This window comes from Larimichthys crocea, chromosome XV (assembly GCF_000972845.2).
Source record: "Larimichthys crocea isolate SSNF chromosome XV, L_crocea_2.0, whole genome shotgun sequence".
Classification (NCBI taxonomy): domain Eukaryota; kingdom Metazoa; phylum Chordata; class Actinopteri; family Sciaenidae; genus Larimichthys; species Larimichthys crocea.
The window spans coordinates 9359379-9373533 of NC_040025.1; the positions used below are offsets into that span (position 1 = coordinate 9359379).

Consider the following 14155-nt stretch of genomic DNA (forward strand, 5'->3'; position numbering starts at 1 on the left):
TTGTGTACACAAGCTGCTGTGATAGATAGATAGATAGATAGATAGATAGATAGATAGATAGATGTGCATAAAAAGGGTTAATTTTAGTTTAATTCATGGCACAGTTGTGTTGTATTGGATCACATCAGATTCTCCAAGTGTGACTGATTTAGCCGGATCTAAGAATACGCTCGTCTTAATAACCAGCAGCGGTCCACGCACCGTCACCGACCTCTTTACTTCTCCTCCACATCATCACTCCTTCTGTCTACTAAAGCGTGAACAGTCTCCATGCGCTCTACAACCCGCGGGCAGCTCTCAGCGCTCCTTAGAATAAAGCTGCTCTCTGATTGGCCGGACGGACCCTTCTTCTCTTTTTTTTTTTTTTTACTCCGGTGATTCATCTGACGTCACGACGCTTCACGCGTCCTTCGCCTGGGCTCGTGACGCAGTCCTGGCTCTTCCTCCTGGGCGTCTTCCTCCCTCTTGGGCTGTTCCGGGTGAGACGTCTCCCTCCCTCCGCCCCTCTGATCCTCTTATCAGCGAGTAAGCGGCCAAGATGGATGTTGCAAACCAGGTAAGGCTTCTTTTTTTTTTTTTTTTTTTTTTTAATAATTGGGGGAAAAATAATCTAATTCACAAATACATCGCTCGGTTGTTGATTGTTTAATCAATCGGGCTCATTTTATTGTGTCGTGCGCTCGCGTGATTCATTTTCTCACAGATGTCTTTAACCTCAAAGGTTTGAACGCGCTGCTGTCGATGCACGGGTCGAAAATCTAAATTATGCATTCATAAAAACAAGAAAATCCCGATGTAAATGGACACATTTCTCCATGGTTGATGCTGCAGTCGAGGTGCTGACAGCAGTCCAAAAAAAAAAAAAAAAATAGGTGTCTACAGATGACTGCAGCAATGACATTTTGAAAAAAAAAAAAAAAAAGAGGATGTATCCTACATCATCTCCAGAGGGGATTCTGCTAATTGTTTTACACCGCTCACGTCTCTCAATTAACCTGCTGTTGCTAAGATAACAAACAGGAATCTGATTAATTTCCGAAAGGCCCTCCCTCGGTGTTTTCCGATAGCCGCAGTAGGCCCCAGCACGGAGGAGAGGAGGAGGAGAGGAGAGAGACGCTCCTGCGTCCTCACTCAGATATCTGTGTGATTTGTGACAAATCCAACAAGGATAAAGTGAAATGAGCAGATATCTCTGTATGAGGCTGCTCTGAAATGTGATTTTTCATTTATTTTCTCGTGTCATGTGTCATCTGTTTTAATATGGATGTTTGGCTTTGGCTATTTTTGGGGGAAAAACAATGCGCCCCCCTCCTCCTCCTCCAACAAGCCTCCACAAGAGAGAAAAAAGCATCACTGCTGCTGCTGGCTGCTTATTCCAGTGCGGCCATTTATTGATGCACGCAGGGACACACCGCCTTCTTTGCGGTGTCGCATTCACCTGCGCACAAAAAAATGCTTTATTTATTTATCTAGCGTCGTGAATTAGACAAACCTCACATATGAATAAAAAATAATAATAATAAAACAGTGCACAGGAGGGCGCAGCAGAGAAAACAGACAGTTAATCAGCTTTGTCTAATTGTAATGCTGCTGGCAGGAGCTCTCCCTCTCTCTCTCTCTCTCTCACTCACACACACACACACACACACACACACATATTATATCATCTGAAGTCACTATCAAAATGCACATGATACACATACAGCATCTCAAAGATGCCAGCTGCGACAGTTGGCAGATATTTGCCTTGTTACAAACACCTGCAGGTGCCAGCAGTAGGCACTGAGAGCTGTGAGGGTGAGGTAATTAGGTTTGTGTTTTTAATCAGCATCATCACCATCATCATCATCGGGGCTGGTCTGCTGAGAGAGCCTGGTGAAACCACACTACCACCACACAGAGAGTGTGAAAATGTTTGAAAATAAATAAAATAAAACTGCAAATTATTGATTTTTTTGAATGTGTGTGTGTGTGTTTGTTTGTTTTGCAGTTGGTGGCCCAAGGGCAGTTCACGGTAGTCAAGCAACCTCTGGGATTTATAAAAATTCTACAATGGGTAAGTCGGATATTTGATATATTTCATGTTCACTGCAACAAATGTAAAAATAAAAAAATGAAATATTCTTTAAGGGTTAAACACATTATATAACGTTGCCATGTCTGTTACTGACAGATTTGTGACCTTCTGTCACGCAGAGGTCATGAAGCTGCATGAAGCTTAATAATAGATGTGACTACACTCTTAGGAAAAAAAAAAGAAAAAAGAAAGGTTCTCAGTTGAACCCTCTCTCGTGAGAGGTTTGTTTTCATCCTCCACAAACATATCAGTAACCCCGCCTAAACCCTAGCCTTTCACATGCATTGTAATAATGACTGAGGTTAATGTTGAGAAATCACTGCTGGTGCTGGTGGTGGTGATACCGCCCCAGCAGGCCTGAGCAGGAGACACCAGCAGGATGTGTTACGTCATTATTGTAGTAACACTGTGTCAGTTCACCGAGGAGTATAATGACAATTTGTCAAATCCCCTCTCAGAGGACGTGACCTCTGCATACTAGTGCGGTTTTATTGTCTCTGTTTCGTGTGCACGGTCTCCACCACCAGATGATGGAGCCAGAAAACTATTCACGTATTAAGTTTATCCATGGAAGGAGCGGTATAAATAGATTTACTGGACTGTGAATCCTTCTCTAGAAAGAGACTTTGTACCTGTGATACATTTATCCAGCTCCATTTCGGTTCGAAACAATTGTGTCATTAATTATTTAGCAACCATTTTATTAAGAGATTCTTTGTCATTTTCCACCACAGTGGTGGGAATAGTGGTACTAATTACCCGAGTTAAGTGAGGGCCTGTTAAACGTGTCTTATGTTAAACCCTGATGTGATGTTATGAACTGGATCTGGTTTGTGGTTCTGGTTACACGAGACAGTTAACATCGTCAATATTGTGGCCACTGTTTTGATAATTGGTTCGTAATTTTAGTCCTTTTTCAAACAGAAATTGAATCTTAAATGTGTTTTTTTGGTCATATATGATAATAAATTGAATATCTTTGTGTTTTTGACTGATGCTATGACTAAACAAGATGTCTGAGGAGGTCACCTTGGGCTGTGGAACAGCATTTGTTTTGTTAATTTTCTGGAATTTTATAGACAAAAATCATAAATAAAGAAAATAACTGTCAGATGTTCATTGCACCCCCGGTCATTTTAGCTCGGTTCCTGATAATCAATCATCAATTAAATGGATGCAATGTCATTTTAGGAGGTAAATTGACAAGGGTGGTGCCCCTCCTGCACACGGTTACCATAATTCTTAGCCACGCCCCTGATCTTCAGTATGTACACACACTCTCTTAACACAACCCAGATGAAAACATGCGTGCCAAAGCATCTGTGACAGTCCCACACTGTAATAGGCTCTGCAGATATGCTAGGGAACAGCCAGAGGAATGAGTGTGCTGCATGACTCTGTAGTCCTTCCCTGGAGCTGTGTGAGTGTGCCAGCACCTCATCACTACGTCCCTGGGTCACAGCAAGCACAACCACCAATCAGGAGCCACGCTCAGGAGGCCAGGGCCCATGAATCATCTGTCAGAGGGGCTTGCGTGCCTCGGCGTCAGACTAGAGGAGGGGCTGCTGCTTTTTCTGGATTAATATGGGCATGCACAACCAGCAACAGAGTGTTTTTTAGGAGGGTAGAGAGGAGCCACCGCCCCCGCCTTTCAGTGGAAACAAGCAGCAATGAAAAAGATATTTCTGTGTAGCAGAATCAAACCTTCTTTGGCTTTTTGTTGTGGCCATTTGTAGATGTGCCTTTTATAGAATATACAAAGCAAGATGGATATGCAGCTTAAGGATGTGTGATTTTTCTGTAGGTTTGCTGGTTTAAAAAAAAAAAAATTCTGCATGCGTGACTCATGTAGCTTTAGCCCACCTCAACCAACCCACCGCACCCTCCTCCTTCGCTCTCTCTGTCTGTAGGGAATAGTGCTGACAAAGCCTAGATTTGATGGATGTTGTAAGACATTGAGTTCCCAAATAAAGCTGATGTGGAGCTCCATCGTGGAGCAACACAAACAGCCTCCTGCCTCTCTGCCCAGAATGGCACCGCTATGAGGAATTTCATTTGCATTAAGGTTTTCACTTTCTGACTCATTCACAGCGAACATAAAAAGGGGGCTGTTTGTGAGAACATGAAGTAAGAGCCTTATTCACTTTGGTGTAGTCCCTAATGGGTAATAAAAGCTGTTGATTTTGTTGTAGCTCAGGGGCTCTTGCTGTTCAGACGCCGGTGACTCGCTGTGGTCATTACTCCGGGGCCCGTGGATAACAGCTTACACAGCCAGTGTTTATTTCTGCAGTAGAGAGGCTGCTAAGCCTCTTTTTAGTGGCATATGAAATAGGAAATCATTTAATATATTTTTAAAACAATCATATCTGAAAGTATCGAGTATGTTAGGTAGACCTGTACGATCTAATGTGACAGCTCTTCCACAAATTCATGTTTTTGTTCTGTTGACAGAAATGAAGTATTTCTACTTCATGTTTATTATTGAGGTGGTGGTGTTGGGAGTGCATTATATCAAATATTATGACCGTCTCACGTATGTGAATGGTGGGGCCAAAATATTAGAAACACTAATAACATAATGCAATATAAAGTCATTTTTCAGCGCTTCAACAAACTGGAATGCCTCTACTGTTACCATCCTACCGTCCTCCTAATGAAAAATAAATCATCCATTATAAAGAATATGCAGAGGCTTTTATTGGCATGCAGATGACTGAATAGTAGGTGGTATAATTGTGTTCATATGAGTTACATAATGTGTAACTCTCATAAATTTTTAGCATCATCTTTTTTTAAGTAGTAAACTATCTAGAATATTGAGAAATCTATGTAAATGTATGTGCAGGTTTTGAGTTGTATATGAATTTTCCTGTATATTAATGCAGCTAATGCTTATTATATAATGTGTCACATCTTATATGTTTGGGGATTCTTTAAATAAACACAAAAACAAGCCACTACAACCTCAATAATATATCGTAAAATGAAAATCTTTTTGACAACTCAACATTATTATCTTTATAAAGGCAGAATTTACAGCACAGCTGTTGTATTCGGATCACATTTGATTTTACTAATGTTCCTAATAAAGTGGCCGGTACGTGTATATACGGCTGATAACTAACAAGAAATTGCCGTAGACAGAAGCCAATAATATTTTAAAAGCTGTATTTATATTACATAGTTTGCTCACTAGATAGAGAGAAAGGAATACATTGTAACATATCTTCTATATGCCTCAAAGGTCGAGAATTACTCAGGCTCTACAATTGTTAGATTTATTGATGCGTGGATCAGAGAGAGAGAAGGAGTGTGAGAAAAGCAGCAGCAGCAGACGGATCGTTTGAGTGTGTAAGATTGTGTATCTTCTCAGCACGGAAAGACCTGACAACCATCCAGCATACCAGGAGGGGTAGAAACCAGCCCTGTGCCTCCTCACTGTGTGACGCTGCCAATAGTGTTCCCATGGCACCTAACACTCAGTGCGCCACCATTTCTTTTCTCAGTCTGGCTTCGTCCTCCATCACTCCTCCTTCCACTCATATATCACCATAAAAGTACAAGTCTTAATTGTGGTATGGCGCCTCCCATTTAGATTCATTCTCTTTACTGGTTTTAGCATACCAATTCAATCCAAACTTAAATATCTCAATATTTCATTAGAAGATTAACATTAGAAGAAGATTAATCATATGATCCACTGACTTTCCCTCTAGCGTCACCATGGGGACTTTAGTTTTCTTATTTGTCTCTTTCAGGATGAATTGTATTAGTTTTCGTGATCCCTTTACTTTTCATACAGCACCATCATAAGGTCAAAATATGTCCAATGCTTTAGTTTATTATCAGATACCTGCAAAGAGACACTCCAACAGCCAAATGTTGTCATGTTACCGTAGTTAGTGCTAAAAATTGCAGTTCCTCGAAAAGCCACTTGAGGTTGGCTCCATAATTATTAAAAAAAAAATCAAAATGTCCAACTTCACAGCAAAAATAAACACGCTTACAGACACACCACTGCACATCTTCAGTGGGATGCATAACTAGGAGGTAAACCCAGAAACTCGAAAACCTTTTCTCAGTCCAGTAATATAATAAAGTAATAATAAATTCTTTTACTTAGTCTTGGACTTAACAGCATGTATGATGCTGACTACATTCTGTATGTTTTTTACAGTTACATCAGAGCCTGTGTTATGTATGTAGACTGACTGTAACAACATCATATTGGTCTACACATTGATACCTCTCATGAAATCTTAACCGACAACTGTCTCAGAGGAATAATGAAAGAATGTCATGAATACTGGATGCTCTAAAATCTTAAAAATAAAAACAGCGTTGCCACTGGACAGTTTTTCCAGACTAAACAGAACGAGATAGATGACACATATTTTTAGGGTAAAATAATGCACACACTGTCTGTAGGCTCGTGCTGACAGTGCAGTTGTAACATGCTGCACATACTGTGGGTATTGATTAATTGTACAGCTGCTGCGGCATTACATCCTATTATTCTGTTTCGGGTTTAAAGGGAAAGTACTACAGGAAACACAACTCACATTTCACAGCCCTATTCTCGCTGGAACCAAAATGTTTCAACGTGTTTTTGACACAACAAACTGTCCTGAACATGACATCGACAATAATACATGAACGGACACCAAAATTAGTCTCATTCAGAGCGATATTTCCCGGTTTCAGCCACGCAGGCACAAAATTGTAATGAAGCTCAAATATTATATAATGCGATTTACAAGATCAGTGTCCACTGCGCTGAGTAAGATTGTAATGCAAAAGCTCAACTGCAAATTACTTTTTTGCTTGAAATTTATAACAAACCGTGTTGGGAGTCTCGTCCTCCCCCTCTCACACACTAATGCTGCTACTTTCATCACATCTACAGACGTTTCCGTGGTTATTAAGCAACAACAACAGGAAGGGGGGAGGTGTTTGGATTGTTGGGAGAGGACATTAGATAATAGGGAAAAAAAAAAAGAAAAGCCTGCAGACAATAGATGAGTAAAGCGATCACGATCAGGCTCGCTTTAGGTGGCAGGTGTGTGTAAATCCAACAAACGAGCCAAAAGCTAAAAGATTACTGTAGGCCTTAAATAGTTTAGTGCGTTGCTGCCTGCAGCGACTAGACAGTACAACAAGACTAGAGCTAGAGTGTGTGCATACAATATCACGTGTGTGCATAGAAGCACTCGCATACCTATCGAAGTGTGGACTTGTGGCGTTGATACACATTCACCAACAGGGGACTGGAACGCCAACAGGGGACATTTTTAGGGCCCCTTCTTTGAGATTCTTCATATCATGCTAAAATCATGTCTAAAACACACAGGGGACCTGTGCGAGTGTTTAAGTCCATACTCAGTAGTGCCCCTGCAGACTGGAGCACTCACACGTTGTTTTCAACACCCCCTCATTGTTCAATCCGCAATCCAACAAACGAGCCAAAAGCTAAGAGATTACTATAGGCCTTAGATGGTTTAGTGCGTTGCTTGCCTGCAGCGAACTAGACAGCGCTACAAGACTACAGTTAAGAAGGAAGTGACGCGCCTTTGTGTGTACGAGCATGAGCGCATACAAGCTCACGTGTATTGTGACTGGCTTTGCAAGGAGCTTGTAGTTGAGTATTTGGTGACAGATGGCAGAGCACCTCAGTCAGATTAATAGTTTCCATCCAATCGGCTCTGGCCCACAGCGTAGGGAGGGTGTGGTAAAAATAGTCTGATTTGTCTAATCTGCTGCGTGTGAGTGTGTGTGTGTGTGGGTGTGTGTGTAAGAAAGCGAGCGTGAGATTATCTCCACGCACGCCTGTTCGCAACGTTTATGTTACTGTCAAGTGGGAGCTGTAGAACGACATCGAGCTGCGTGGCACCTGAAGTAAAAGACTCGCTATTTTACCACGAAATACTATATATATATATATATAAAAAAAAACCAGCCGCAGAAAACCCCCATCAACCAATTGTAATGGTTGCCATGGCAACAGGTGCAAGCCCTTGGTGATAACGCTGTATTCGATTTGCAGTCTGTGTGCACGTCTCAGCAGCTCACCGTGATCAGTCTGCTTGAGACATCGCAGGCCTGGTGAAAGCACAATCTGCAGCTTTCACCTGTTTTTTTTTTTTTTTTTTACACCGGAGCTCTTTGTTTACACGGTTACATAATCCGAACTAAACAAATGCTTCTGTTGAATACAGCCCCGAAGGAAAAGTCAAAATGATCTCATTGTGTATTCAGTGTTTTGTCTGTTAAAAAAGCCACGAGCTGTCTTATCAATTTTTCATGATCTGTGTCTTTTCCTTCCTCTTTTTTTTCCCCTGCAGATCTTTGCAATCTTCGCCTTCTCGACATGTGGCAGCTACTCTGGCATGTTCAAGATGAGCGTGGAGTGTAAAGAACGGTCAGAGAGTGACCTAGGCATTGAAGTAGAATTTGAATATCCATTCAGGTACGTATTCTGTCATCATAATCACCACCGTAGTAGAAAAAAAAATAAAAATTTGGAGTATTTTGTTGAATAAAAACGAAAACAGTATACAAATATGAGAGAAAAAAGAGAGATAAATGATGCCACTAATCAGAGCTATGACAAGGTGTTTCCCATGAGATCTGTGTCATCGTCTCTCTTTCTCTTTGGGTTCTTCCCTCAGGCTCCATCAGGTTTACTTCGATGCCCCCACCTGTACGGGAAGAAATACTGAGCGTCTGTTCCTGGTCGGAGACTACTCCTCCTCAGCTGAGTTCTTTGTCACCATTGCCGTGTTTTCCTTCCTCTACTCCATGGCAGCCCTCTCTGTATACTGCTTCATACTGGAGAAGTACCGCGAAAACAACAAGGGGGCTCAGATTGTGAGTTTGTTATCGGCTTACGTCATCTTGGCATGCAAGTACTACAGCTGGTGTCATGATCGCTTCGTTGTCGGTAGTTAAAGTGACCGTGATGTCTCGTTGATCCCCAGGACTTTGTTGTGACAGCAGTATTTGCCTTCATGTGGCTGGTGTCCTCCTGTGCTTGGGCTAAAGGCCTGTCAGATGTGAAATCAGCCACCGATCCAGAGCGGGTTATCACTTTCATCTCAGCCTGTGGCGAGTCAGAGAATCGCTGCAATGAGGTCTACGACCCCAAGGTCTCCGGCCTCAACACCTCCGTGGTAGGTCCCAAATTCTTCATACTGAACAAAACTATGCAAAGAGAGTTCCTATGAGAATATTTATTATTATCTCTAAACACCTCTCTCCTCCACAGGCTTTCGGTTTCATCAACCTGATCCTGTGGATAGGAAACCTGTGGTTTGTGTTCAAGGAGACCGGCTGGATGGCCGCCTTCTCCGGAACATACGTCCCATCACAGGAAAAGCAGCCTGCCCCCGATTCCTTTGGCCAGGCAGGCTACGGTCAGCAGGACCCCTACGCCGGCTCCCAGGGAGGATACCAGCCAGAGTACGGCCAGCAGGGAGGCTACAACGAGGACGGAGGTTACAGCCAGGGCTATGAGCAGCAGCCCACCTCCTACTCTAATCAAATGTAAACCTGTCCAGTCTAACCACAGCTGGAAGATGGTGAGTGTAAACATATGTAGAATGTACTGCTCTAGCTTAACATCCTTTATCCATCTTGATGCCTCAGTAGCCGAAAAGATTGCACTGCTCTGTACAGTCATCATATAAAACCCACCTTTAGATAAACAGTTGTGATTGACCTGACCAGATCCAGGATGGGCGGAAATCTGTATGTTGCATATTTCAGAGCAAATAAAACATCTTTAATAAGTCCAAGTGCTATGGTAAATAGGTTACTATCCCTGGAAATAGTGTCTGGGGACACATAAAGAGGGAGTATTGTCGTAGGACGACTGTAACATGATATAACCCAGTCTCACATTAGTGTTAGCTCAATTTATAGCAGCTATAATCGAGATTATTATTTAGGCGAAGACAGTGTAAAAGGGGTCGCTAATAGTGATGAACCTACAGAGAATTATCAATTGAATCTGCAGTTCCAGTTGGCTTTAAAGAGCTTTGTAGCTCAGACAGACACAGTGAGAGACTCATGAACATAGTAGCAGCCAAAGAGCCGTATACACAACTGTAAATGAATGATAATGTTGCTCGGTCACTATTGGATACGTAAATAAGCAACAATCAAGTTTGCTATGTCAACTTAGTGTCATATTAGATGAAAAATCACAGTGACTAATAACTTTTTTTTAATGCACAGGTGGGAATCAGTGTTGTAATAATCTAAACTTGAAAAGATTTAAACCTACCCTTGAAAAAATAATCTATATTTACCGTATTTTCTGGACTATAGATCGCACCTGAATATAAGCCACTAAGTTTTTTTTTTTTTTAAATAAAAAATTACATATATAAGCCGCAGCGGACTATAAGCCGCCAGGTTGAGAAATGAGATATTTACCGGATACACAGAAACAATTTGTACCGTAAATGTTTATTCATATACGTGAACTGATTGTTGCCGCTGCCGTCTCTAACGTCTCACCATGGATTCATTAACGCCAAGCTTATGTGCAGCAGCTCTAATTCTTTCCTGGATAGCCAGATCGATGGCCTTCAACTTAAAAAGCTGCATCATACGAACTTCTTCATGTGCCATCCATGATGAGGGTGTGAAAATAATTTGCTGTTAATAATTCGTCTTGCGTGTTGCATGTGTATTGCAAAATCAATAGAAAAGCTGCATCTTTGTATAAGCCACATGGTTCAAAGCGTGGGAAAAAAAGTAGCGGCTTATAGTCCGGAAAATACGGTACATTTTCCCAACAAGTTTGCCATTTGCTGATGGCTGTCCTCTCCAGAAAGATGACGGCTGTGGTTGTTCATTGATGCAACATATGTTTATGTTCAGTAGCAATGGTGAAAGGAGCATGAACTGTTGGACCTCAGGGTAGATAGACGGTGCAAAGCAGTTTATGGTACAGCCCTCTTTTACAGTAACTCCTGCCTCTTTTTTCTCTATATATACTAAATACCTGCACTTTGGCTAAATGTTGACTTCTTACCTGTTGTTTCAGGGATATTTTAACTGCACAATTTTCCCTCTTATCATCTTTGGCCAAGGGGAAAAAGGGGTTGTCACACTTTTCATCAGATTTGAGCAACATTTAAATTAATTTGTGGGGTTCTTTGCTTCCAGCGATGTTAATCAAACCTGATTAAACCAACATTAGTCAGTTTTTAAATTAAGCAAGCATGTTTTTGTTTTCTTTCTGAACTATGATCATTGCTTATTTAATCACCAATATTTAATGTTCTAAAGAAATATATAAGATTTTAAATATTAATATTTAAGTTTCAGTTTGTATCCTTGCTTTAATGCTTTGCTCTCTATATACAATATAAGTGTTTATCAGCTTTTATCATCCCATATTTGTTGAGCCTTGGCTCTGTTTATATATTCAACATGCGAACCATGCCTTGGCTGTTTGTTTAATACTTTCCTCCCCTCTGTCTCTCTCTACCTTCTTCCTCTTTTCAGGGTGACCTTCTGATTTCGGAGGGTGGCTCTCGACCACCTCCTGCATTTCCTCACTCCTCTGTTTGTCTGTTTGTGTATCTGTGAGTTGACAGGCGGAGGGAGGGAGGCATGGAGGGCAAAAACTGGTGGTGGGGCCTGGGGAGGGGAGCACCACTGGGTTGACAAGATGGTGGGGAGGGTAAAAAAAAAAAAAGGGAGGGAGGGGGGGTCTTTGCTGTAACATGATGTTTATTCTCGTGATGTATTTAACTGTAGAAGACAACAGAGGATTGTCTGTTTGGTTATACGAGAAAAACTTGAATACAAATACCAAAACATTCGTTGACGAACATTTAAGAGAAATCTTGTAATGGAAAAGACTTACATTTATGGAAAAACAAAACAAAAAAAACAATTGTAGTAATATTTAACTTGGGAGAATGTATTTGTCTGTGCTGTGTAAATATCAACATGCTGATATATACGATTATATGTACACAGTTGAATAATTGTGCACTCCATATAAGTTGTTATACAACAAATGTTGAGCACAGAGTTATTCAATTGGATTTACTTTGGTTCTGTTCAGGAGCTCACATAGTTTAGTCTTTGCCCTTCAATTTCCCTTAAATTATTCATACCATAATATGTTTTCATTTACTCATTTCAGAATCTACGAACATCTTTTTTTAAAATTTTCTCATGTGTTTTTGTTTTTAATGTTTTCATTTGATCAGCATTATTAACAGGATTTAAAGAGCGGGGGAGGGGATGGTTGTTGAAAGTATGGCAAATATTGACAAAAGAGATTTATCCATATATGAAAAATGAGCAGAGAAAGAGTAATGTTTAGCGATGAGAGTGAATAGATTAGGTTTTAAGTATTTTAACTTTATTTATGTTTTTATACATTTTGTTCCCATCAAATATTGCTGTACGCGCAAGGGTGAACCCTTGTAAAACACAGAATATTTAAAATCCTGACGTATAAGATCAAAAATGCATAGGGTTAAGAAAAATTAGTGAGCATGGTAGCATCTCATATTTGCCGTGCTGTTTTTTTTTTCCAAAACTGCGATAGTGTGCTGTCAGTATGAAATTTGTGAATCGGGGCAGTGAACAACAGTTTTAGCGACGTGTGTTTGTTTATTTGTTTATGGATTTATGTAACGGCATCAAACAAATGTTGTCAATGAACCTCGTCCTGTTTTGATCGCCTTTTATGTGGTCCAGAAAGTTGTAAGACAGAGTCATATAGTTTTTTAACTGGTGTTTCTATCACACTGTAATCAGACGTACATACTCACTCATCAACATGAGCTGTAGGTAAATGAGAATCAAGTATATTACACTTTAAAGACCATGGCTAGACCATAGTAAACACATATTATTATGAGGCCGTCTGATATGTCTCCATATATACTTCTCCTGCATCCTCAATCCTTCTTTATCTCCTCTCTCTCTCTCGAAGGCAAGCGAATTTACTGCATGCATCCTTATATCCTAAAGCATCCCTTAACATGTTTGAGAGGCTGAGGCTCAAGGCTGCAGGAAAGTCAGACTACACAGTAATACCGTGGTAATTTTGATCCATCATAGTGGTTACTACACAAAACGTACAGCAGCTCTGCTATATTCTTCTCAAAGCACAAAGTAAATGCTGCAATAACTACTTCTTTCCAAATATATAAATACACCTGTCCTACTGCCAATCCTCTGTTTGGATATAGAAGATCGTGTTTGCCAAATGGTAAGAGATGTAATTGGTAGTTTTTGCTTCCACTGTCCTCATAAGGATGAATTGTTGTCCATCTCCAGTATATATTGATCCATTGCTCAGCCTTGGATTCACTCATTTTTTTTTAAATCAGGGTTCTTTGATTCAGGCGGTGTAGAAGCACCTGGCTTTCTCTCTTCCTCTAGTCCACCCCACCCTACCCTCTGTTTCTTTCTCTCTTTCACTGTAGCTCTTATAAATATGCTGAAATGAAATATACTCTGTTGTTAGTGGTGAATGATGTCTTGTGGTACTCTCTACGCCTTTGGATAGTGCTGTGTTTATTGTGTATGATGTATTCATATTAGTATTTATGATAATGATAAGTCAGAGAAAAAAAAAATATCCAAGGCTCTCCAGAATTCTGCTGTATTCTTATTATATGGGATCCATGTGAAACAAAATGAAATAAACTTGAAATTATTCTGTTGAAGGTTAAAATGTGTACTTCTGTTCATAGGAGTTGTCTTCTCATTTACTTGTTTTACTTGGGTTTAATAAAAAGTATGTTTCAAAACGTTAAGAAGTTTTCTGAGTAAGATTTCACATTAAATAACGTAACACCTCTATTCTACAATAAACTGTGTACGAAAGCAAAGTAGCACAGTCAAAGGTGACATAAAACCTTGAACAAGCTTGGTCTATTTTTTGATAGTAGCTTACACTTTCTAAAATGCAGATGGTGTTTAGATATTTCTGTGGTTGGCCCATATCTCTGAGTACAGTAAGCGTTTAAAACACAAATTCAGGCAAGCTGTGGTGCAGTTAACAGGGGACGGTATTAACTGAAGTAAATTTCCCTTGTT

At 40.5% G+C, this 14155-nt stretch overlaps 1 protein-coding gene across 1 annotated transcript; it reads left to right on the top strand.

Moving 5' to 3' along the window:
• The first annotated feature begins 430 nt into the window (after positions 1-430).
• Positions 431-13790, top strand: sypb (synaptophysin b). The gene is made up of 7 exons (XM_010748349.3): positions 431-556; positions 1991-2056; positions 8419-8543; positions 8746-8944; positions 9055-9246; positions 9342-9654; positions 11594-13790. Exons 1-6 carry the CDS (start codon positions 539-541, stop codon positions 9621-9623), a joined length of 882 nt encoding a protein of 293 aa, XP_010746651.1. The 5' UTR covers positions 431-538; the 3' UTR covers positions 9624-9654; positions 11594-13790.
• Positions 13791-14155: the final 365 nt, after the last annotated feature.

Excerpts from the sequence above, each read along its gene's own strand:
- sypb (XM_010748349.3), top strand. Across the intron at positions 8,945-9,054 it reads ACAACAAGGGGGCTCAGATT|GACTTTGTTGTGACAGCAGT; the intron begins GTGAGTTTGTTA and ends GTTGATCCCCAG. Across the intron at positions 9,247-9,341 it reads CCGGCCTCAACACCTCCGTG|GCTTTCGGTTTCATCAACCT; the intron begins GTAGGTCCCAAA and ends TCTCCTCCACAG.